At 41.4% G+C, this 27,046-nt stretch overlaps 1 protein-coding gene across 6 annotated transcripts in view; it reads left to right on the top strand.

Moving 5' to 3' along the window:
• SNTG1 (syntrophin gamma 1) overlaps positions 1–27,046 on the top strand; it is a 476,492-nt gene that overhangs the window by 359,341 nt on the left and 90,105 nt on the right. For 5 of the 6 annotated variants that reach the window (XM_067712365.1, XM_067712364.1, XM_067712363.1 and 2 more), the window contains 2 exons: positions 6,310–6,439; positions 20,304–20,342. In XM_067712365.1, the coding sequence (XP_067568466.1) occupies positions 6,310–6,439; positions 20,304–20,342 (169 nt within the window). The remainder of the gene's footprint in view (positions 1–6,309; positions 6,440–20,303; positions 20,343–27,046) is intronic. The other variant, XM_067712362.1, reaches the window with a different exon arrangement.

Below are 27,046 nucleotides of genomic sequence, written 5' to 3'. Positions count from 1 at the left end.
CACCAACACTCAGACCATAGCACCATCCATACATGATTTATTAGTGTTTAATGCAATTTATTAATTTTGCCTCTTTCAGAAAATTCTAGAAACTTAGAACACTTTAGCTAATTCCTTTATTTCTTTCTTGTCTTTGGGCATATATATAGATAGATAGATAGATTTGAATTATATATGTAGCTTAAAATTTTATTATTTTCAGCTATTATTCGTATCCTAACTTTAATCTTTCTGTTTCTCTTTTTTTCTTTTGTTTCTATTTTTCTTCTGCTTTAAGAACTTTTGAAATATTTCTGTTAATGGTATTTTTAATGTGTATACTTGTTTTCTTTTGTTTTGTTTTTACTTTAAAAAATTTATGTAGTTACATGATTTAAAAATGGTTAGCAAAGCAATTTATGAGCAGAAGGAAACTGTGTGGATCCAGATTCTTGCATGTTTACTTTCATGGCACCTCAACACATCAACAGCTTTTAGCAACTGAATTAATTTCACTCCGTAAATACGACAGTAATAAGCAGTTATAAACACAGCACTGTTCTGAGTGGATTGCACAGCACTCCAGCTTGTTCCCGCATTCACTCAGTAAGTACTGATTTAATGTCTACGTAGGAGGTGTTGTGTTTGCTTCTTTCTGTGAAGGAGCTCACAGTCCAGTGGCAGCTGAAGCAGGGGATGAAAAAGAAAAGATAAATGATTGGCCCAAGATGACAGATATACAAAATTGTGGAGCTTGGTTCGAAACCTAGGATATCATGTTCTGGTTGGCTTGGCCAAGTCCCATAATCTTAACTCTGATGATGTGATGCGTCTCATATTTAATGGCAACAAAGTTGTGTTACTGTCATATACTATTATGTAGCCTGAATTAGAACATCACACTATGTTATCAGTGGTGAGACAGTGTATGTTCATCGTATAGTAATGATTTAGAAGTACATGTCTCATTTCAGTTTTGAAGTATCAAAATATGACAGAACATTGCAGTGTCAGGGAATCAGAATGGGAAGGTTATTAAGGAGAAGAAAGTGGTTGATGGTATTAACTACAGAATAGAAATACTGAATAGACTGAGAAACAGATTAAGCTGAAGGTGACTTTGGCTAGAGTAATTATTGGAGTGAATTGGATAGAAAAAAATGTTTGTTATGAGAAGGATAGTGACGGTAAAGTAAGGGAAACAGTATGTAAGGATACGTCACCCGTAGTGTGATGGGGGAAGGGATAGAAAACTCAAGGCGTCTCCTGCTCGTGCTTAGTGGCCAAGGGGAAGGAGGAGACACAGCGGCCCCGTTGGGTGCACCATTGCCTTTGCTCTTCCATCGCTCTGTCACAGGTGGTGCTGTGCAGATGTACTGGGAGTCGCTGAACGGATGGACTTTCCTCCATCTTCACAGACAGGCCAGCAGGTCCACCAGGACTTCGCTCTATGTGGAGCCGGAACAATTGATGATTTAAAAAATATATTCAACTAAATAACATTAAGATCCTAGTTGATTTCACCTACTCTATGAGCCATGCAGTGTCCCCTTGTATATGTTTGGAAGTAAGATGTCCTTCAGTAGGGGGATGGGTAAATAAACTATGTACACCCAGAGAGTAGAATATTATTCAGCCCTAAAAAGAAATGAACTACTGAGCCATGAAAAGACATGGGAGAACCACGGATGCATGTCACTAAGTGAAAGAAGCCAATCTGAAAATCCCACACACTACTTCCAACTATATGACCTTCTGGAAAAGGTGAAACTATGGAGACCGTAAAAATATCAGTGGTTGCCAGCGGTTGGGAGGTGGGGAGAGACGAAGAGGCAGAGCAGAGATACTTGGGGGAGTGAAAATACTCTGGATTATGTTATAATAATAAATATATGTCATTACATATTTGCCCAAACCCATAAAATGTGGGACACCATGAGTAAACCCTAATCTAAACTATGGACCTTGGGTGATATGACATGTTGATGTAGGCTCATTAATTATAACAAAAGTGCAACTCTCTTGTGGGAGATGTTGATAACAGAGAGGGGGTGTGTGTGTGTGTGGCAGGAAGTCTATGGGAAATCTCTATACTTTGTCCTCAATGTTGCTATAAACCTAAAACTTCTCATTACAAAAGTCTTTAAAATGTGAGGTACGCAGGACAAATGCTGCCATCTTCATTTTACACAGAAATTAGAGGTCGGAGAGTGGCATAAAATCAAGGTCCTTGCAATACCTTACAGATTTTAACTGAAGCGGGACAGAAGGGCATTGCAGACAAAGAGAACAGTGGGGAAAAGCCTCTGTTGAACAAAAGTTCAGGGCTTGTGTCGGATTGGTGAATTTCAGCTTTGGAAAATAGGTAACAACATGGTTTGGAAGAGCTTCTGTACAACCTCACCAAACAGTTCAGGTTTTGAGCCTGAACCATAAAACCTGTGATGAGATGGTGCCCCAAGGTAGCATCACGAGCAGAAACGATCTGAACTCAGTGAGAAACAGCACTTTGCTGGAATCATTAGCCCGAGCGGGTTGGTTTGTTTGTTTGTTTGCTTGCTTGGTTGTTTTAGTTTTTCCTTTCCTTAACCATCTCCCCAAATTGTTAATAACCAGATCAAGAATAATGGCCCGTTTTTCAAATACTGCTTGAGTCAGTGCTGTCCTACACACAGAGAACCACTCTCACGGGGCAATCTTTCTTATGTTCCTCCTGAGCACTGGGACACCCTCCTTGCTTCTCTCCTGCCTTCATTCACATTTTTCCATGTTCTTATCCAGCACAGAGAGAACATATTTGTATCATAAAATACAATATGATCCTTTCACTCCAAAGAGCCAGTGTTCCCACGGCCCTGCCTGACTCGGGATTGGTCGGAAATGCCGCCACGTGGTTTGCAAAGCTCTCGTCGATCAAGCTGTGCTTTACCGCCACCTTCATGACTCACCGCTGCCCCAGACGCACATCGCAACGAGCCGAACAGCCCCTGTTTCTCACAACCTCTCACGGCTTCACGCTGCCATTTGGTCCCGGAGTAACTACCTCCCATCCCAAATGTGCACTTTCTCTCCTCTGCCGCGTCTAAGCCATTCATCCAGTTGGATCCAAAACCCAGGAGCAATGTGGAGTCTAGCTGCTCCCTCATATTCTGTGAAAGGAAGCAATCACTGACCCGCAGACTTCCTAACGCCTTTATAAATCCCGTGAGCTCACCGTTTTATTTTCACTCTCACTAACACATGTGTATTTTGGTCCCACGTCATCGCGTAGCTGCCAGGTACCCGACATGGTGTGACAGGACCGCCCACTCCACGCAAATCTGACCGTGGGAGGCCTCCAGGGAGGCTCAGCCGTGGGTCCCGCGGGCTCTCAGCTCCTTCCGGGATGTTCACACCCTCCTCCGAGCCTGCCTGCTTCCCCATGATGTCCCCGCTCCCTTTCCGGACAAGGCCATCTAGCCGCTCCAAACCTGTGTAGTTCAGTCCCTACAGCTCTCACTTCCCCCACTCGAGATGCCTTCTCCGACTCACTCCTCACAAATTCAGCGTCTCCGACACGTGCCTTCATGTGGCATGCGATGCACAGTGAGTCAAACATGAATAACTCAGTTGCAGTCATAAGACGTGTGTGTGTTTTCATGTCAACGCCTATTATGTTGAAAACTATGACTATTTTTAGTGAGCAGTCTATTTTTCATACAAAGAACGACTAAGTTTGTATTTTAAATGAATAAAACTACTCTGAAATTCAGCAACATTTGAGAATAACTTTTGCTGCCAGAGTTGTGATCAAGAATCCTTAGAAAAATAGAAAAAATGATTCTGAGCAGAAAGTGGACAATCTGCGCTCAGAAGTTCAGATTTTCCAACTGTAATCATGTCACTGCTTTTTTCAGCCTGTGTGTGTGTGTTTGTATCTGTGTGTGTGTGTGTGTGTGTGTGTGTGCAAAGAATCATAATTTAAGAATCCTCAAGACTACTGCAGATATTGTTAAAGTTTAATGTTTCCCGGTTACTACAACACTAACTTAATGGCTAATGTAGTTTATTGATTTCAGAGACTATATGATCAAATAAGATAAAACAAATAAATATTTTTTTTTTACGATTACTGGTTATCTTGACTCAAAGAATTACATTTTCTAAAAGCTGCAAATACGGCCACAGCACTGCAGTTCTTGCTAAGTGCTGGGTGACACATTCTTGCAAAACTCTGTCAAATATTGCATCAAGACCACACATTAATGTCTCATTCAGGGAGCTTCAGTGATTAGTGAAAGTATTGGGGTCCCACCAGTGAATCCATGAAGTATATTTTTCTCATTTTCTGTTAGGGGAAATTGAGATGCAACTCAGTGGACTAATTTGCCAATATTCTGATTTATTCAATAGCAGAGGCAGAAATAGGAGGCAGGCTATAATCTTTATGACCAATTTATTTTGTAAGAGGTTGTATGTAAGCAAATAAACTGTTCAAATACTTCACTTATATTCATGAAAGGGTTTCCAACAAATCAACCTGAAAAGTGGAAACAATGTAAAACTTGATACGTATTAGTGTATAAGCCCAGGTTTATGTAAGGTTAGTCCTTTAGAATTATTCCATGTGGAGACTGTGTAGCACGTGTGGTTACATAGACGGCAGATTTCCTCTAAGGGCATTAACTCTAGTCAGCTGAAAATATCCAGCTGCCACGATTCATTTAAAGCAGAGAGTGCAAATGTTCAAGACGTGCTTTAATTTGCGGTGCAGGAAGCCATGGTTATGATGATCAGGGAGCGGAGAGAAATGTATGTCACTAACTCAGATTAGTCCTCATCTTCCATGGGTAGTTGAGCTTCTCTCTGCATATTTAAAATGTCTTCCTCGCTCTTGAATATCAAAATTAAAGTTAAGAAAGTCACGTGAAGTTGCAGTGTTCTTTTGTGCTGTGCATGTTTTTTCTTGTCACAAATTCAAAAAAACATTAGTTCAAAGAGACAGACAATCGTTGTCCCCTCTCAGGCTTTTCATGTATTTTTAAGAGCAAACAAAAAAGAATATTTGAACACTTCCCTGTAATCATTTGAAAGTGCTGGTCAAGGCTCTCGGAACAAGTTTCTCTGAAAACATGAATAACGTGGATGCAGAGAGCCGTAGGCGTGAAAGTCTCTGCCACGTGTCCGGTTCTGAAACCCGGACCAGTCTTATGGGACAGGAGAGTGACACAGGCTCCTGATGAAGCTGGGCCAGAGAAATGCCGCCTGGGGTGTCTTTGTTTGCAGAAATGAAATCATGTGTAATACCCACAAACTCCTACTTACAAAATTCAGAAGAGACAAAAAAGCAATTTAATTGGAGAAAAATATATAAATGTACACTATTTACATAGCATTTTGAATACTGAACTGCACAATTTTTCTATTGCTTCAGAAATGGCTGGGATTGAAAGATAGTTTGTGCATTTTCTAACGTGCACAGCAGAGTGCACTTTATTGTGTTGCACCACAGAGGCGTTTGGCTACTTCCCATTCATTTGGGGATTTTTATCCATTCCTCTCCATTAAGCTTGTATTGAAACATGCAAGAACTTGAAACAGGAAGGTAGAAGTAAATAATGAAAGCTGTAGGAAGCTGCTTTAAACTCAACAGCACTTTTGTAGACCATTTAGGACGGCATCACTGAATGTTCTCTACCGACAACAGAAACTCAGTAGAAGACCATAGAGATATTTAGGGTGGCCGTGGCGTTTTAAGGAGAGTCTAGTTGTTATTGAAATGCGAACATCCACATAAATTTCAAGCATGAGTATTTAGACGTGGAGAAGAACTACGAACCTCTCGTCCGAAACCGACTTAGAGAAGATGAGGAACAACTGGCTTAACAGCTGACAAAGCGCTTCAGCTCGTGACAGCAAAAGATTGTACATGGTGCTCGGTATCTGTGCGTGCGGTTTCTGTGTGATCTTTCCACTGTACATCGGGAATGCATTGAAAAATGTCAAGAGGAGTTGCTGGTGGCCAAAATAATGGATAAACATCGATGTGTAAGTTTGTGGCATGCTGGAGAAAGAATCCCGCTCACAGGTCTTAGATATGCATCTCAAAGATTCTCCAAGTGTACCTGAATCTCAGGATGCCTTGTAGTCATTCAAAGTTGTGTGTTGTCTGGGTTCCTCTGTAGCGTTCCATTTAAAAACAGATTTTTTTAAAAGGGAAGTAAGCAAATATGAATTTGAAGCTGCATTTATGTTGTTTGAAAGAAGAGCTTTTGAACACATAACTGTTTCAAGTCGCAAACAGACAAATGAGACGATGTTCTGATCTAATTTGTTCTGACACCTCCACAGGCAGAACGCTTTTCAAGTCATCGCCGTGGACGGGGTCTGCAGCGGGATCATCCAGTGCCTCTCTGCTGAGGACTGTGGCGAGTGGCTGCACGCCGTAGCGGCCAATATTTCCAGCCTCACGAAGCACAACGTAAGTAGTGATTCAGGGAGCTCCTGGCCGGTTCCTCGGCCTCGGTGAATTTCTGCAGTACATGCATAACCTTGCATCAGCTGCGAATGGACCACTGCACACCCATCATAAACACTACTGTGCAGTGTTTAAAGAAAATCACTCTGTCCTGAGAGTTTTAGTCCAATGTATCAGCTCAACAGTATTGACACCTAAGTTTCCATTCACAAACATTGTGACATCTACATTAGTTAAATAATTGAAAATAGATATTTAGTGTGTGAGCACTAAAATATCTATTATCTGTATCTATATGTATCATCCATCTATCTATGTCTGTATATCTATCTATATATGCATCTATCTAGATATCTTTACATCGCTTCTCCCTCTGGTTCCTCTGGAGATCCCCCAAATTTAGAGTATTAACTTGAAGCAAGTACTGTTTGTTACAACCCATGAATCTTAACCTTCACAAATCTATTCAAGTACGGGAGCTGGTTTAGGCTTTAGCTGGGACCCAGCCCCCTAACCCATGGCTCCTGCCACCTCTCTCCTTCCACGGGGTAAGGGAGTAGGATAAGTAAAGTGAGTGGGCTTCTGCGCAAGCACGGCTCTAAGGCGAGTCTCTCTGAAGCGTCATCTTCCATTGTTTAGTTTGGTGCCACCTTGGATAATGGTAAAATAAAATCAAAATAGTTTTGTCAGAATATTTTTAACCTTTATATTCAACGATCTAGAAAAAAGTTTTCAGGCAGCAAATATAATTGCGTTGTTTTTTTGCCTTGGGTTTTGTGGGGGTTTTTGTCAGTCTGAAACCTCTTGTCCTTTTCGGCGATTCCAAATGATGACGCCACCAGATCGGCAGACCCAGTCTTGGGTGGGCACTCTTGCCCCAACCAGATGTGCCCCGGAGATATCAGCCTGGATTATCCGGGAGGGTCCAGTGTAATCACTAGAGTCTTTAGAAGTGGAAGAGGTAGGAAAATGAGAGGAGTAGGGAGACGGCAGCATGGGGAGGGGGAGGGCTGACACTGCTGGCTCTGAGGATGGGGAGGGACCAGGACCCCAAGAGGGCAGGAGGCCAGGAGAAGCTGCCCACGACGAGGGGACACTGCCGCCCCGGGCAGACACCATCCTGCCCTCACCCTGGTCTCATCCCAGAGAGGCCCACTGAGGCTGCCGACCTACAGAACTGCAGGATCACGGATTAGTGTTTCTTTTAAAGCACGTTTGTGGTAATTTATGATTTCAGTAATAGAAAATGAATATAGCACCTATTTATCTTCAAAATAAATCCATGGAATTTTCTTCACTTAATCTAAATCTCATGGTTTAATCTGAAAATCATACTTTTTCACGTTTAACTTTTTCGGAATAACCATGAAATGCACTTGCATATAAGAGAAAACGACCTAATATTTGTATTATTAGGTTGTCCATGTGCAAAGCAGCCTACAATATTATTTGAATCCCTAGACCCTTTCAAAATAACTCATTTGTAATAATATCACAAGAAAGTCATCATAATTGCTGAGCTGAAGCCACCTGAACAGGGACTGTCTTTGGAGTGGGAAGGGTCTGTGTGTCTCAGTGCCTCGGTGGGCGGGGCAGGGCTGGGAGCCTTCAAATACCACAGAAAGGGGGAGGGATAAAGGGCAAGAATCAAGTGAAGGAAGATGGAAGTATAGCTCCGAACACGCTCCTGTTCGATCAAAGGGAACTGAAGCTGATGCTTTTGCAGAGGTATGGCTGCCATGGGGAAAGCACGGCTGCAGTGTCAGGGAATCGGTGTGGAGCCTTGGTCTGTACTCACCAGCTCTGGGACTGGGCTTCGTGGTCCCCTTCGTCAGCGGGCGCTGTTAGCTTCAGCCACCGTGAGGGTTAAATGAAAAAGTGCTTTAGACATCCTGGCCCTTAAATGATGCTGAAACATTTGCGCGTTTTCTTCTCTGCAGCTGCACTCTACATTAAATGATTTAATCCATAAACCACCAATGAATGGCCGCATCGATTTGCTTATTGTATGTGAGGTGGCACACCTTTGCTTTGTCCAGTTGTCGTTTGAGATTCTCCATCTTCTGAAAGATGGCTGTTTGGATAACAATGCTGATAAAAAGGGACAAGACGAGTTAAATGTCTAGTAGTGACTAGACCATTAAGCAGCTATATTTCTGGCAGCCACAGATCTACCCCTCAGTTCCCTCATCTTTAAAAGAGACAGAGGGAAGACGATAGAAGACAAAGCTCTCTTTCAGCCAGCATTTCATGAATCTAACCTTTCCAGCCACTGTTTACCGCTCCAGCACTAAAATCAATCCTGAATGATAAGCAGAGAGAATCTCATGCAACATTTCTACTAAGGTTACCTACTAACATAAAGGGATCTCTTCTAGTCTAAATTCTTCCATATATATCCTATGCATGCATTTCCTTTATTGGAATGGAGTATGCTGCTTGAAATGTATCACTTGTGTGTGTGTGTGTGCGCACGCGCAGACAGATATAAATATATATGTATATGTAATATGCCTCTATCCTTTTTTAAAAGATTTATTTATTGCTTATTTATTTTATTTATTTTTGGCTGTGTGGGGTCTTAGTTGCAGCATGCAGGATACTTGTGGTGGCGCGCGGGATCTTCATTGTGCTGCGCGGGCATCTCTCTAGTTGTGGCATGCGGGTTTTCTCTCTCTAGTTGTGGCGCACAGGCTCCAGGGTGCGTGGGCTCTGTAGTTTGTGGCACGCGGGCTCTAGTTGAGGCGAATGAGCTCAGTAATTGTGGCGCATGCACGCGGGCTTAGTTGCCCTAAGGCACTTGGGATCTTAGTTCCCTGACCAGGGATCTAACCCATGTCCCCTGCATTGCAAGCTGATTCTTTACCACTGGACCACCAGGGAAGTCCCAATGCTTCTATTCTTAGTGGTTCAATGAAAATTACTGTGATCTTAAATAAGAATGATTGCGTATATGAGATTTTCAAAATACATAATTCATATTTTATTATGTGAAAGAGAATAGACTCTTTTCCCCAAATGTTTGTATCAATTGAGAATGCTTTCAATGACAAACTAGAGAAACCCTAAATACTGATGAGTAAAGAGTTGGGTTTTTCCCCGAATGAAAAGCACTGTGGATGGTGGCATCTGCTGGAAGCCACCATCCACCCAGAACCCATCCTCTGCCTACACACATAAGGGCTGCAACAGTTCCAAACATCACTTCAGTGTTCAGAACAGGAAAGAAAGGGAAGAAGGATAAGTAGCGCCAGCTACATCTCTCCTCTTTCATCAAGATAAGAGAAAATTTCCCAGAAACCCTTTAGTGGACTAATAATGTTCACTTCTCCTCCTGAACTCAGCCCCATGACGATTCTGAGGGGTGGGTGGCTGGAGAGTGGGGGGGCTAGTCTCTGCCTTTTCTAGTGTTTGTAGTGGGAGAACCAAGGAAAGAAGATTGTGAATGGCTTCTGAGTCAGATAACCAACAATATCCACTACACTGCTTAATACTAAAAACATATTAATTCTAAAAATAATGCATGAACAACCAACACCCCTATGCTTTTTGTGGATTGATCACAGTCCTTCAGGATTCACACACACACGCACACACACACACACACACACACACACACACTTCGTCAGTCATTTGAGTTCCTGCAGGATGTATTCCAGCCATCTTCCTATATTTTACCCATTTACCTGCAGGAGCAAAACCCATTACTTGGGAGTCATATTTAATCCATAGAGTTCTGCTATTTTAGATGGCAAACACTTGCAAGTTGAGAAAAGGGAACTTTTCCCCATAATACTGTTGGTTGTGGAAGCTAAAGAAGAAACTTCTATCGTGTCTACCACATTAAAAAGACCCGACAAAGCTTGTAGGTGAATTGAAAGTCATGACAAAATAAAGCCTAGCAGAAAGGAGATTTACCGAAAAGGAACTGGAGTCTGTGATCAGAGGTTGCAGCGTGTGGTTCTGACAGGCATGGGTGTCACTTAAGGAGACGTTTTCTTCCTTTTTATAGCTGCTGAGTCCTCAGATGCACTTTAGTGTAGTGTGTTGCTTTCTGCATTGCTTCTCCTCACACACCAAAGTGCAAACTTCACACTTGCAGATGCCACCCAGAAATGGGTTACAGAGGGTGGAGTCAGACAACGGGAGAGTCAGTAGATCAAGTCAGAAGAAAGGCCGGGCAAGCTGGGCATTCTGTTGTGTGCATATGTGAACTAGCCAGCCTACTCTGTCTCTTAGAAAACTACTCACCAACAGTTAAAGTTCTTGTAGAGTTCTTGATACTGGAGAACATTAGCTGATGTTTACTTGCTCAATCCAGAACGTCTGCCTTGATGTCAACTGTAAAGCACGGTCGTAAGAAAACAGGCAGCTTTACTGACAGCTCCCCTGCCAGCCCTGGTCCGGTTGGGCTCTACCCGCCTGGCCCCGCCCCCGCCTCCCCTTTGGAGCATTCCCAGCCCCTAATGTTCCAGGGGCCTCAAAGCCACAGGCACCGCGCAGGGGCCCTTGCCCCGACACACCCACCCCTCCGCCACCCGTGCCCAGGCCTGGACTTCAACGTGGCCTTGGTCGTAATCATAGTGACAGGAGCTGACCGTCCTGGGCCCACAGCTGCTCCCAGGCCGACGGAAGCTCCACGGGAACGTAGGGTAATTCCTCCCCCGGGCATACCTTGTCCAGTGCGAGTCAGGTGGCAGAAGGAAGCAAGCTAACAGAGGACTTGCCCTTGCTCACTGGATGAACCATCTGGAAATGCAGTGACTGCACGAGGCTCTGAAGGCGGGTCACACCTGGTGAACAACCGACAGCATTTGATGAGAAGCCCTGGGCAGCTCGGGCACATGGACCACTCGCCAGCCGATGCCTGCTTTCTGCTGCCGGCCTCCCTTCCCTTCACCTGTGACTCTGGCCTCCTGAGGACTGTACATCCTCTTCGGGCTCTGTTTCTCGGGAGGTGAGACCAAGGGCACCGAGCGGTCCACGTTCCGCCCAGGAGCGGACGTCATGTGGAAGAGAAGGGCACTAAGTACGCAGGTGAAAGGCCCCAGGACGTCACACGAGAAATCACTGGGAGTTTGCAGTGGCTCCATGGAACGTTTCTTAGAACTGCCGTCTTCGGCAACTGAGCTCAAGAGCCAGACCCGAGGGAGCAGAGGCAGCTGCAGGCCTCTCCCAAGGACCCAGGCCGGATTCTTACTGTGAGCACTGCACGTTCCCCTCCTTAGGAAGCCTGACTAATAATTTGGCAATGATGGACCTCTTCTCTCCACCTGTGACCAACACCGGCGGATAAAACACATCCCATCACTGCCTGCAACCCAGGGTCCCCGCTGCCTGCACACCCCACGTCCAGCCAGGATCCCCGCTGCCTACACACCCCGCCTCCGGCCAGGGTCCCCGCTGCCTGCACACCCCACGTCCAGCCAGGGTCCCCGCTGCCTGCACACCCCGCCTCCGGCCAGGGTCCCCGCTGCCTGCACACCCCGCCTCCGGCAGGGTCCCTGCTGCTCACATGTGCGCAGGCGTTGTGCGACCTGCTCTAACACTCATGCCAAAGACATGCTTGTTTTGCCAACTCTACCAGAGGGTTCCTGAGGACAGGGATCTGGTACCCTTGGCATATTCCCTCCACGTCTGACATACAGTCATTTCTGGAGTTCAGTGAATTCACGGAAGAATAAGAGCTCTGAGCAAAGAACGAGACATTTATACATGGCTGCAACTTACTTTTAGCTTTTAGGCATCTAATTCACAGTAAGATTGTGTGTGTGTGTGTGTGTGTATTATATATACTATGTATGATATATACCATATACATGCTAATTGTAAGGATGGCGACAGGTAAAATTGAAAAGTTCTTGTACTAGAAAAAATAAGGAAGTTCACTTGGGTATAACACTGGGTGGTCATCCTGATGGACTCTTAATAGACAGGTTTTTAAAAGCAACAAGGCAGGTAATTACATTGTACCCATGGGCCTAGGGAATAACCAGGGTGGCCAGGGCGTAGAATCCATAGTCTGAGAAAAATGGATGAAAAAATTGAGCTGAAATGTGGGCTCCTGAGGCAGAAATCATCTTTGATTCTCCCCTTTCCTGGTGAAGGCAGTTTTACCAACAGCTGCAGAACGGATATATCGCCGTGATGCACCCACACTAACATCATGTGTCATCGGAAGGACTTACATCGACGGAATAAAGATCTCTCCGGGTCCTCACACATCTGCTAACTAACACTGGCCACAAATCTCTAAGGAAATTGGGGGACCGTTTCTGGTTTCCATAAGAATTATTTCCTTGGATAAATCTTCAAAATTAATTTTCATGGGAAAATATACCTTGTGAGCAGGGTCCTGCAGCACCCATCCTGAGAGCACATCACTCACCAAAACTGACGTGTACGTGAGGTTGAAAAAGTGAAAGTAATAGAATTAGGATACAATTTTTTAAATGTAAGCTCGTCACTTATCATTTTTTGTTTTGTTTTGTTTTGTTTGTTTTTGCGGTACGCGGGCCTCTCACTGTTGTGGCCTCTCCCGTTGCGGAGCACAGGCTCCAGACGCGCAGGCTCAGCGGCCATGGCTCACGGGCCCAGCCGCTCTGCGACATGTGGGATCTTCCCGGACCGGGGCACGAACCCGTGTCCCCTGCATCGGCAGGCGGACTCTCAACCACTGTGCCACCAGGGAAGCCCCTCGTCACTTATCTTTAAACATTTAATTGGAAAATAATCCCTAAAGACGTTTAATGTAGGAAGAGGAAAACATTTTAAAAGAATATTTGAATATCCTATGTATTTTTCTTTTTGTCTAAAGAGAATGTCAAAAGACAACATTACCGCTTTGGTTTCTGGATACAACTGGTGATGCTAAAATTGAATATACAAAATTAAGGGATTAAAAAATAAGAGTGATATTTAAAACAAATGGATGCTTCTATTACTCCAAATTTTATTTTTAATAAATTAAATCAAAACAGATCTTTATTAAAACCAGTTGTGTAATTATTCTCAGTTTAACAGACCTGCAACAACTAGACTTCCTTTAAGGGGTTTCCATCATTAACATTCAATTAAAGGTTTTCAAAGAAAAAGAGGGACACATATTATCATTCCCCCCAGCATTTAAAGTGAATATTATTCCTTAAAATACAGTTCATAGGGCTTCCCTGGTGGCACAGTGGTTGAGAGTCCGCCTGCTGATGCAGGGGACACGGGGTCGTGCCCCGGTCCGGGAAGATCCCGCATGCCACGGAGCGGCTGGGCCCGTGAGCCATGGCCGCTGAGCCTGCGCGTCCGGAGCCTGTGCTCCGCGACGGGAGAGGCCACAGCAGTGAGAGGCCCGCGTACCGCAATAAAAAAAAAAAAAAAAACACAGTTAATAATATTTAAGCAGATGTTCACTTTTGATGTTGGGTAAATTATAAAGTAGTAGAATCATCATTTTATTTTCTGTTTGAGTGTAAGAAGTATAATCTGAAAAACACTTGTAATGTGAGTATTCAATGCCTTTATACGTGACCTTCAATTTTTTTAAGGGGAGTCGCAAATTTTAAATTCAATTTTAAATTTAAGTTCTAATGAAAATTCTCTAATGAAAAAGCTACTGGATTTAAATTAACCTTTCAATAATATAAGAATATACTATTGCATATAATAGAGTTTTAAAATATTTGTTTCTTTAAATAAGACTTCATTAATACCAAAGATTCCCATAAGAAAAAAAAATCACTAATGTAATAGAATAAAGTAGGAAGGCAAAATAAATGGTGAAAATGTTTGATAAAACAACATACATCTTTTTCTTAATATTATTTAACATCTACAAAAGTACGTAGATGGTATGCCAAAAGTACTCTTCTCAGTAATAAATTGTAAGAGCTTGAAAAAGAACTGTCTTTTCTATTCCATTTCATCCAAATGTGAAGATTCTTCTCACGCTGGGTTTTTAATGTGTTCTTTCCCTTAAAAAATTATTCAAACTTCTCTTCCTGCAAGAGTATATCTATATTACTTTATTTTTATATCTACTGGGCATGTTGTTTCCTAGAAAATCAAACACTAAACCCTATTTGCCATTTGACGTAACAGAGTTGGTAAAAATATATCTTAAAATATGTGCTTTCATAATAATTTTAGACTTTAGGTATTTATTAAAGTTCAGAAGAGAATAAAAATGAAAATTTATTACAATAATAATGGTATATTTATTGCTAGTGTTCTTATTAGTGTATATGTTACATGTACATTAAAATGTGTGCTTTTGTTGACATATATAAAATAAAATTACCATCCTCTTGTGTAGATGGTATATTATCCTTTGTCGAGCTAACGTTTAATCATGGGCATTTTCCTAGCTACATTGAATGGACTAATAGGTATTTTGCCATTTGTTTAAATCATAAATAATGAATGGATTATTATTTGACATACACATCATTTAAAATATACCATTAATGTAATAGCGCCGTATGAATTTTCTGGCCTATTAATTTGTAAAAGATTGCTTATTGTATCTTAATATAGGTGTCTAGGAAAAGAATCAAAGATTCTACACGTTCTTTAGTCTCATAAACTAAGATTGATGTCTTAATCCAGCTAAATCAGGCGGGGCTGAACTTTCTGTAAGGCTCTGCTTCTGTTTCCTCTGCCCCAAAGGTGCAGCCCACCCTCCCCGCCCGCCCCAAGCCTGGGGGCTGAGAGCATGTCTATTCCCGAACACATCTACCCCCGGGCTCTGACTTCTCCTGGCTTCTCTCTCAGCACAGGTTTACAAAACTCTGGTCTGTGTTCAGAGGTTCTCAGATTAATTTTTTTAGCCTTTTGCCCTGTTCAGATTCAGACTCCAGCAACTGTCTTGAGGTGAAAAGCAGTGTTGCATTTGAAGCCTCACAGATCTCGCGTGTCGCCCCTGTAAACCCAGGAGAAGATACATGCTCTGCTCCTCTGTCTGTCCACATGCTCTCCGTCTGGGCGTCTGTCCCCGAGCCTGCCTAGCGGCCCTGAGCTGCCAGCTCGTCATCTCATCTCCGGAATCTAAGCCACGCTCCCCCTAGTTACAGCGGGAGCTCTCAGAAGTCTTTAAACAAAGTGCTTTCACTAGGTTTATCTTTCCATTTCCGTGGCCCTCAGTAGGATGGTTGAGGTGCCTCAGGCCACCCCATCCCGTCTTAAATACGTGTGCATTAAGTATGAGTTGCACTGGGAGTTTGTGGGTGATACATCGTTTTCAAGTAATTAACCACCTTTTCCAGCTTTGTTCTCTATTCAAATTTAAAATACAATCTTTATCATTAACTCAGTAATATGTATTTTAGATTCAATGTTTAAGTTTCTATCAGAAGTCATTGTCACAATTAGTTTGGCAGGGTAAAACCCTGTTTTAATGATTGTAATTCTGTAATGCATTCAAATAGCCCCCTGAGATTAACCTTAAACACCTTTGGGTGTATTTGACCTTTTATTCTTGATGGGCCCATAAAGGTCTAAAAATAGTTGCACTTAGAATAGCACCACCAAATAATATTTTAATTTGGAAGAAAGTTGACATTCAGCAATGGATCTATAATTTCATATTAGGTTGATTGTTATGAATTTTATTTTTATTAGATTGATTAAAAAGCATTCTGTTTTCTCTTTTTTTTTTCACATTTAGGAAGATTGTTGATTTGGATAAACGTATTTCATATTCAGACACCTTGAAATCACTAAGTCATTTTTAATCTAATTGTCTTGGGTGTTTATAGAGTAGACTATCTTCCATTAATGCCATGCAAAGCTGTTCTTTCTAATACTGTTACATTCTATTTTTACATATTATCTTAAGTGTAATTTTTAATGTCACTGTTACACATTAATGATAAGGGTAATTCTCATAGTCTCTTGTTAAATGGATTTTATATGTTTAATTTTTAACCATGGTATTTGTTAATTTGATATAAATGCTGATTCTATATGATGTAAAAAAGCATTATTTTTTCTTTTACTTATTACATTTACTTTACCATTATTTTTATTACTTTGGGATTACATTTTTAGAGAAGATTTTGCATATCTTTGTAAGATTAAATTATTTTTCTTCTTAGCATAGCCATCCCATAGATGGGTTTCTGTAAATCATGTCTGGTTCACAAATATGTCTTTGTGTTTAGTTCTCACTGTCTCTGAAAGTTAAAGTAAATGTCAAATTTACATATTGAGGTTTGTCATAACAATTAAATTTCCAGAATTGAATTTCTGATAAAAGTAGAACACTGTGTTATATTTTGGCATAGCAAGAATATGTCAGGTCTTAGTACCAACTGTTCCCTTTAGTCCAAAATATGTATTAATCTAATGATTGCCATTATTTTTGCATTTCTGTTGATTTTACTCACGTGGAAATCATTAGCAAAGTGGATAAATGGGGTTCTTTCAATCAATTACAAAGCTCTGAGATGATACTAAGAAAGAGGATTAAATCAGATGCTAGTTCAGAAGAATCAGGATCTCTGAGCCAGTTGTAGATTTCCGGGTCAGAAAGGCGGGCATCCCAGGGGCCCCAGGCAAGGGTGGCAGCAGAAGGAACAGAGGCCCCCTCCCCCTCCCACCCCCACCCCCACCCCACGCTGTGATTCAGGGTGGGGCTTCGGAGGAGGTGGGGCCAACACAGGACACACCCCACAGGACAGCCGGCTGTGACTGACAGTGCTGGTCGGTCACGTGGGCACAGAGGGGAGATGAGGTGGAAAAGACCTTCTGCAGTCAAGGGTTCTGCAGCAAGGAACACAGCTGGACCCACACACAGGGCCCAAGAGAAGGTCACCGGCCACTTCTGCTTGGGTTTTCATGGCAGACCTGGTTCTTGGTTATGCAGTCCTCTGTGCACCTCAGGTAAACATACAAAAAAAGAAAGAAGACTCTTGCCAGGTGAAAAAGTGCGAGGGAGACAGAGGGAGCGAGGGCGGGTGGGAGTGAGGGAGCCAGCAGGTGGGCAGGGGGTGGGGGGTTGGTGAGAGCCAAGCCAGAGCCAGGCTATACCCCGAGTTCTGTACAGAGGGGACCCCGCCCCCCCTCACCCTGCGGAGACCACATCCCCGTAAACTCCCTGCGGAGACGTTCCTCCCGGGTGGCCAAGCGTCACCGTGGTCTCTGATGCTCTGACGTGTGTGGTCCCACTGGCGTCTCCAGCTCACAGCTCAGGAAGCTGCGTCTAGTCCTCCAGCGTTGCTGGGATTTTCTCACCAGCCTCGCAGGCAGGAGACATCTCGGAGCCTCTCCTGCAGATGGAAACACATCCTCTGCCTTCAGCTCTCCCGTCATTTGGAAACCACCCTTGACATGGGGATTCCATGAGCACCGGGGGAAGAGTCCAGAGCTCTCTCCACTGGGACCCCCAGACTGTGTTTTTCTGTGTCCGGTCCCTCAAGACTTGACCTAAGGCGACAAGTTGCAGGAGCCCAGATCCCTCGCCCCCCTCCCCCTCTGTATTTTTGTATCCACCGAGGAACTAGTCTTCCTCTGAGGTGAGAACTTGCTTTTAAATCATCAGCATTCTTTTCCTTCCCGTTATGGTATAAACTCTAGGTATCGAAGCCATTACAATTACTATAGACCTTCAAAGCTAGGAATTTAGATTTTTTTTTTAGAAGTAACTTGCATTCAAGACTAAGCTAGAGGTCAAATACAAGAGTTTGATTCTGTTCTGAGATATTCTGTCTCTTCACTTGTTCAACAAATATTGATTTTGCCCCTACTAAGACCCAGGCCGACGTCTAGGTGCTAGAAGTGATGTATTTAATGAAACAGACAGAAATCTATGACCTCGTGCTCTTGTTTTCTGGGGAATCATAATACAAAAATAAGTTAAAATAAAATAAACAGTATTAGATAATGCTAAGTGATAGAAGGAAAAAATCAGAAAAAGGCCATTTATAGCGGTGCACCGCTTGACATCTCTACCTTGCTACCTCTAAGCAAGGGTTGTAAAGAAACCTCAAATTTCTTTCTTTCTTGTTCACACCGTGGTAACTTAAAAGAATTCATTTGTTTTCTTTTGATCCTTTCACCCATTTTAATGAAGAATTTTGTTCAGGTTACCGTTTTTAATCTCAATTTTAAATTGTTCAACATATTCTCTGGTTGGACTCTATGAACCCAGATTAGCCACATTGTTCCCACCCTAAAAACCTAGAGCTGTAGGTTACCAATGTGGTATGTGCGCGTGTGTTTGTGCTATAAATCAGAAAATATCTGTCTAGTTCATTTAGGTACTGTGATTTTCTATTTAGAAGGAGATGTTCCAGTATGATTCAGAAAAAAATAGAAATCGGAGCACTGTGTGTTATTTTCTTGAACTAACCTGGAGGAGCCCATTGAAGCAAATTTGATGGCAGAGGCTTGATCGTGAAAACCAGTCTCCATTGAATGTCGTTTTAAGTAAATACTGTGCCAAGAAGTGTCGTTTATTTACCTTCAGTCATACATGTTATGTCCTTCATAGAACTAAAATTACATGTTAGGGGAGCTAAAACATACACAGCTAGATAGTACTCACTCTAAGACAGTGGTCCACATAAAATGCTGGTAGGATTTTATAGCAATCCTTAAAAACTAGTAAAAAACATAGTTCCACGAAGTATTCAATATGAGTTTTTGGACTGGTAGTGAAACATGCTTAGGGGTCTGCTCTTCTCTGCCATCTCCAGACTATCCTGATTTTAGCTGAAGGCACCGATAGTTCTGGAGATTTCCTGCACTGATTCCTCACCAGAGCGAAAACTACTTGGAAATGATTGTAGCGATGTTAGAGGGATATGATATTTGTGCATGACCCTGCAGAGATCACACACCTATGCTCAAATTTTATTTTCTTTCACATTTTAAGTGACATATATCCTGCCAGTAAGTCTGTTCTCGTACATGAGCCATTTGTGCCTCCAACTTCGTGCCTCACGTTCATCAAATTTCCTCTTAATTCACGTTTATCGGTAAGACAAAGGGAAATAAAACTAAAAAAGGAAAACCAAAATAATTCAACAAAACATATTCTAAGTGAAAACAGTCTGTGTTTAGTCTGATGTAAGAGTATATCACACAGGGAGCATCATTTAAGCTTCTCTAGAAAACCAATGAAAAATAATAATTGGTTTTAATTAGTAAAAATTCTGTTGAACAAAGATTTTTTGTATTATAAGGTCATTTGTCTAAATCTGATACTCATTTTCATTTGGCTTTTAAAGTTTGTTTACATGACTTAATACAGAGGAAACTCTTTCTCTGAAGACTTATTTTAAATTCTTATGACCTGCCAATAAATTGTCTTAAAGTAAATGTTTATTTTATTTGAGGTCCTGACTAAAACTATTTCGGTACGTGTACATTATCCTTTAGTGTTTGAATATTCCATTTCTTCTGTTCTCTTAAGTGTTAAAACAGATCGAGTATAATATGATTTCAAAGTGAAAAAATAAATTATAAAAAGTTACTCTAGGGCCTTCCCTGGCGGTCCAGTGGTTGAGACTCTGTGCTTCCACTGCAGGGGGCACAGGTTCGATCCCTGGTTGGGGAACTAAGATCCCACGTGCCGCGCGGCAAAGGTACTCCTTATTCTCAGCAGATTCTCACTTAACATTTTATGGAAACATAGGCTTTTCATTTCTTATAAAGAGAAAATTGTTTGATGGAAATCTTTCCAAAATGTTTCTATATGAAATTTGGGATAATTTTGATAGTCAAAATACAAAAAAAGTTCGTAATTCGTGTTAGATATGCAATGATTTTAGTAAGTCAACGTAAGTATCAGTTTACATAAACTCACTAAAAATAGATTCTCATAAAATTTGGGAGATCTCGTGTTCTCACTTTTATTGTTTATTTATTATTACAGATTAGAAAAATCAACAGAAACTTCCCTGTAAGCCAGCAGGTAAGATGGAGAAACACTCGCAAAGCCGAGTCGTAGGTTTCTTTCATTTTATCTATTACGTTAATAGAAGATAATCTTGATTGCATTTACTTTTATGTGGAAATAATTGGTACTGTCATTTGCCATCTTCAGGAAAATACATAATTTATTAGATTTCTTTCATATTATATAATATACCTGGTTTTTCTAATCATACTAATAAGAAAAGCTTTTGAGCTAAGTGAATTAAGTCAAAACTATTTTGACAAAACAATTGTATTTATCTGAACGCAGTGCTGAAGAACTTTGACAGCTGTTTACATAAGACAGTTTTACTGTATCTTAAACATTTGGGAGACCTATGTTTAGTTGACCTAAAAGTTAAAGGGAATTTTCAAAATTGGCTGATGGTGTTGAAAATGAGGCTAAATTAATGTGTGGAATGAAAATAATGTCCGATTAACCAAGCTAAGAATTTAGTTGACTTATTGGACTAATAATTGATGTTAGAATAAAATAATTGATTATAAAAATAATTGGTTCCACTTACAATTTTATTTTGCTAAACTTAACTTTCATTGCTTCCGTAAACATAATATAAGCATTAATCAGAATAAGAAAAGGAAGCGCAGGTTCAGCTTGTGGAATCAGAGTCACCCTGTCTGGCACGTGTGACAGTGGCAGGGAACCCATGGCTGGACACAGACGTCTGACACTTGACATCAACCTCAGTTTGCAACCGCTGATCAAAATCTAAACACCTGCGATATTGATTCATAGATGGTACACCTGGCGCAAGTTAATTTCCATGGTAAAATTTTAAAAATAATCTTCAGCTTGTCAAAACAGGTTGCTTTTCTTATCTAAGCCTCAGCTCCCTCATCTGTAGCATTTGTGTAAGTCTAACTATCTCACATGTTTATTTTTGAAAAGTAAATGATAACATGTAAATTTCTTAATATATGCCATTATTTGCACTAGTGTATTAAGTGTTTAAGTGTGTTCTTTGCAGTAGAGAATTTATGTTCTGGTATAAGTTGTATCATTAACGACGCCCAGGCTGCCCGCAGAGCCACGTGTGACCGAGCTAGGAGTGATCAGAGCCTTGGAGAGCGCACTGCGCCTACAGCTCTGACCTGTCTTCCCCTTGGTGTGGCCCCGGGTACCCGGCACGCCTCCTCGGGCCCCGCATCTGAGCCAGCCGGTGCTCTGGGTAGACACACAGCAGTATGGGTGTGTTTGGGGCCTTGTTCATAGCACAGAGACCAGGCTCCAGCCCAGAGCATCTGATGCACTAGCTCCGGGATGATGCCTGGGAAACTGGCTTTGTTGCTCCCATCCCGTCCCAGGTGATTCTGAGGCTGGGTGCACAGGTGACATCTGGGAAAAACAGTTTAACAGTTTCTCAGGGCTAAAGCAGAGGGGAAAAGTCATTAAGGATAAGTTATTCAAATAGAAGCCTCAGCCGTGAGGGAAGAGTGCCAGGCCCAGGACTAGACAGGGTCGTTTCATAGTCACAGATCTATGAAAATGTAGACCTACTCATTTGGGGAATCCTTGTCAAAAATATGAATGAAGAATATTTCCTTAAAAATGACTCTAATGTTTGTGTTATCACTTCCCTTGCCCTTTAGACCCTAAACATGTGAAGTGTTTTTTGTTTTGTTTTGTTTTTTGCGGTTCGCGGGCCTCTCACTGTTGTGGCCTCTCCCGTTGCGGAGCACAGGCTCTGGACGCGCAGGCTCAGCGGCCATGGCTCACGGGCCCAGCCGCTCTGCGGCATGTGGGATCTTCCCGGACCGGGGCACGAACCCGCGTCCCCTGCATCGGCAGGCAGACTCTCAACCACTGCGCCACCAGGGAAGCCTGAAGTATTAATATTTAGTGTAATTTAATTACTGTGAATATTTCATAACCCTGACTACGCCAGAGCTATGCTTTATTTATGATGGCAACGACATGGAACACTTCCTACACACACCCTTCAGTGACTTGGGACAGTCCTCGCCACCTCTGCATGTATCTAGGTTTTGAATAACACGGAGCGAAGTCATAAGAATCTGAAAAAGCTTGCATATAGAACAAATCATAATAAAACCTGTTTAATATTCTAACTCATACATAATAAACACAGATAAGCATAAGCATTTATGGGTTTTTATTTGCTAGCCTTTTAATGTTATTATTATTATAGTGAAATTTTATTTCATATATCTCAGTATCTCACAATTATGAAATTATAGTGAATTCTTCTTGGCACTTTAATAACTGAAAGCGGGAGTTAATAGATTTTTCCCTCACTACCTTCCACCACGTTAATGAAGTCTTTCAGGAAATAGGATTAGTTTATAGTTCGACATTCATGTATATGCCTAACAGGAAAAACTCACCTGCGTAGTGTGAGAGCGATGCATTAGGAGATCAAGGTACATCCTCTACTTAAAATTTGAGCCGCGTTAAGGAATAAAAATGAAAATCATACATAATCTCATTTCTCATCCAGATTTAGCACTCAGACAGGACTCTTACCTTGGACTAGTTGCTTTCATCTCAAATTTCTTCCTAACTTAATTTTCATGTAGTGTTCTCTGAAGCTCAGATTTGATATAAATATGTATGTTTATACATACACTTTTTATTAAATAACTCAGACATAATGTTAAAGTATTTAAGTCCCCTCATATCTGTGATACTCTAGGTCTCAAACAAAACCAAAAAGACATCATCCAAGATACATTAGAACAGAACTCTTCTGCTTCCTATGGGATTTGGTTTTGATTTTGTGCCGCCCGTGTGATACATGTACCCCAACCAGAGAAATTAAAATAAAAGCAAAACACAAAGGGATCTGGAACTGGAAAAAGTCACTGTGCGCAGCAGGGGCCAGTGCTGGGGATCAGCTCTTCAGGGACACCCTCACATTCCAGGGGGCATGAGACTCTCAGTAAGACCACCTCATGGAAGAAGAGATTTTAATCAGACGTATAAACCATATGAGCAAATAAACCATTAGAAGGGAAAGCATAGTGTGGACATTAAAGAACAGTCCACAACTATTTTTACTTATCATGTGTTGTGTTTTTTTAAAAAATAAGGGAGTGGAAACTGTAAGTCCAGAACAGGAGATGGTGTCCAAAAATGTGGATTTACAAAAGAACCCCACAGAAGTTCAAAAATGAACAAAATATGAGTATATTTGACATTATAATCAATTAACCAATTGAATAATAGCACAGATACAAATGAAGATAAAATATGTAATTGGAAATAGCACATCTGAGAGTATCATCAGAATGCAGCACATACAGAAAGGGGTGAAACTATGAAAGATAATGTAAGGGTTGAAGTTTAGAATGAGAAGCTCCAAAAAAGGGACGTTCTGCAGAAAGACTGGAAACGTGTGAGAGGCGGCGTGTGAAGAGAGACGGTGGCTAAGCGTTTCCATACGTCATGAGATAAGGAACCACGCCAGCCCCGGAGCCTGATGAGGACAACCAGAGCCACGCCCCCGAGCGACCCGAAGCAGCCTGCACGTCCCGTCAGTGCGATAGTGACCCGCCATCAAGAGGGTGAGCTGCCTCACCTGGCACCTGTCTAGAAGACTCTCCACGAAAGTTCATTAGGTGCCAATGGCAAAGTGAAGAGCAGGGAATAAGTAGCCGCTATCTTTAATAAAGGGTGAAACATACACGTTATTGTACAAGAATACAGCACCTCAAGAAGATGCGCAAGAACCTGGTAAAGCGTCTGTCTGTAAACCTAAGTTGGACACACAGTGACACTGCCCACCACACCGTCCGTGAGGATGTCTGTGACATTGAATGGGATCTGTTGTCTGCGCCTCGTTGTATGAATATGACTCGTCCTCTGTGTTAACTGAGCACGAAGCCAAGACTCCTAACCTTCTCTACAAGGGTGTCCAGGAGGGCATCAGAGCAGTGAGTCATGGTCAGTAACTCCAGGCCCCCGTGAGGGTCTCAGTTGCATACGGAGATGCGGGTAACTTGGATCAGATGTGGCTCATAAATGCAAGTGACGTAGGCTCAGAACTCACTTTCTGGAGAGGTTGAAACAACAGTCAGCGTGATGTCGGAAAGCCTAGTGCAGAGGAAGAAAACACTGGCAGGATTGCTCAGGCTTCCGAGGCTGCTCTTGAGCATTTAATACAGGGAAGGGGCCTGTTCCAAAACTGGGGAAACGGGAGCCATGTCTTCATCAAAATTCAGGTGCAAGATGAGTCTAGGGTGGGTGTTCGGTGGTAATGAGAGAACCGTTGCAAAGTCTCAGGCCACTCTCAAGGTGTTGGTCTAGCGTGATTCCAACGTGTGCTTTCTGAGCCTGGAAGCGTTAAGAAAGGCTTGGCTGAAGCTGAGCCTGTGGTGAGGGCAGAACTGCAGGGCAGTGTGGACGGCTCTCGATGTCCTGAGTTTATGTTGCCTTGATTTTGAGATTTAGAACAGACGAAAGGAGTCTCTTGCAACAAAAGAAAAGAATAACTTCCCTGAGCTCTTGCATTCATTACCGAGAATGTATCCCTTGTAGAGGACTTGATAAATTGCAATATGTATTTGAAAATGCAAATGGAATCGTGTGAATTCAATTGCTTATGATTTCATTATGGTCAGGCAAATACATAAGAAGACAGAAAATGTACAAAGCTAAATTTTAGCTATATTCTCCATATCTTAGTGAATTGGTGAATACAGATATTTTGTGAAGCACAGATATCATCAATTAGATTTAATTGATGTATTAATGTTTATAAAAACCTTTAATACATTTAAATCTTCAGACATTCTCATATAATACTCTTGGTGAGAGTATGAATGGTTACAAAATTTTTGGAGGGCAGTTTTATATTAAGTACCAAAATTTAAATTGCACATTTCATTGGGCTCAACGTTCTTTTTTAAAGGATGTTAGCAGAAAAAAATTTACATGTAATAGAAAGATAAAGACAATTGTCCCACCAATATAGAAATGATTACATAAATTTGTTACAGTCACTCTGTAGATTATAATACCACTATACTCAAATAGGTCTACATGTACAGAAATTAAGGTTCAAAAAAAAACACTCACCCACACGATGAATCCATCTGTTGGGGCTTTTTTAGGCCTATGTGCAAACATTTCTTTTAAAGGTTTAGGATGATTTCTACGAGATGGTTACCCCCGAATGTCTCCAGAGAAGGGTGAAGATCTAGAGGAGAGTGAAGATCCAATTTTCATGTTTTATTTTACATATTCTGTATGTTTGACTTATTTTTAATGAACATTTGTATAGATATTATTTATTAACTTAAAAGTAGATATTATTTATTAACATTAAAAACTTGAAGGACTTCCCTGGTGGCACAGTGGTTAAGAAACCGCCTGCCGATGCAGGGGACACGGGTTCGAGCCCTGTTCTAGGAAGATCCCACATGCCACAGAGCAACTAAGCCTGTGCGCCACAACTACTGAGCCTGCACTCTAGAGCTCGCGAGCCACAATTACTGAGCCCACGTGCCACAACTACTGAGCCCACGTGCCACAACTACTGAAGCCCGTGTGCCTAGAGCCCGTGCTCCTCAACAAGAGAAGCCACCACAATGAGAAGCCCACGCACTGCAACAAAGAGTAGCCCCCGCTCACCACAACTAGAGAAAGCCCACACACAGCAATGAAGACCCAATGCAGCCAAAAATAAAATTAAAATTTTCTTTTAAGTTCTAAAAATAATTTTTAAAATAAGACAAAAATAATCACGTTACATATAACTTATTACACAAAAATAAGAAAATCTAGATGATTTTTTGTTACATAGCAATTCTTACAGTTTTAAGTAAATTTTGTCTTAATTATATTTTGAAAAAATGCCAATATAGTTCTGAAATACTACAGAAAAGCAGCACTTGATGTTATTGAATTTGAAGGAGATCCATTCTCTCTAGATTAGAATGCCTACAATTCTCACGCCATTTGCATAGCAAGGAATCAAGAAAATGTTTTTTCACCAAATGTGGAGACTTTTCTGGTTCATTAACTTTGATTTCATCCTCAAAAATGAGTTATAAATCTAGAGGGAGAATTAGTTTGTCAAGCCAACCTCAAAGTATATTCTAACAAATTGACATATAGTAGAATGTCATAACAACACATGTAGTTATTTTTCACTATGCAATGAGCAATGACCTATACTGAAATTTGCATTTTAATTACATGATCCTACCTACTGAGGCATGAGTTAATTTTAATCACAGTTTAAACAACAGGCAGATTTAGGAGAATAAATAAAATGGACATGCTTAATATGGATTTGTTGTAATGACAGAAACTAAGGTTTTTTAAATGAAAATGATTTGTATTTCTTACACGCTGTATAATAGTATATTTTGTTCCATGAGCAAAACAATAAATGCAGTACATGTTTCAAAGCATATGCAAAATATAACAAAAAATTAGTACTTAATAAAAAGCTTAAAGGATTATGGTAATGTAATGTTTAAAGATAAATAGAGATGTTGGGGAGAAGTTTTCCTCTAGATAAAATGATGTAGTATATTTAGAAGTTAATAAATATTCAATATTCTATGATAATACATTAGAAGGAAAGGGGATCTGGAATAGATGTAGCTGTGGCTGGAAGAAGGAAAACAGAAATAAACCCTTGTTAGCTTTTTTTTTTTGACGATTTAAGGCAGTTCAATTAAAACCTCTTCGGGTTTCCATGTGGAGAAGCT

Source organism: Pseudorca crassidens, chromosome 17 (assembly GCF_039906515.1).
Source record: "Pseudorca crassidens isolate mPseCra1 chromosome 17, mPseCra1.hap1, whole genome shotgun sequence".
NCBI lineage: Eukaryota > Metazoa > Chordata > Mammalia > Artiodactyla > Delphinidae > Pseudorca > Pseudorca crassidens.
This window is presented reverse-complemented; position numbering and strand designations above follow the sequence as displayed.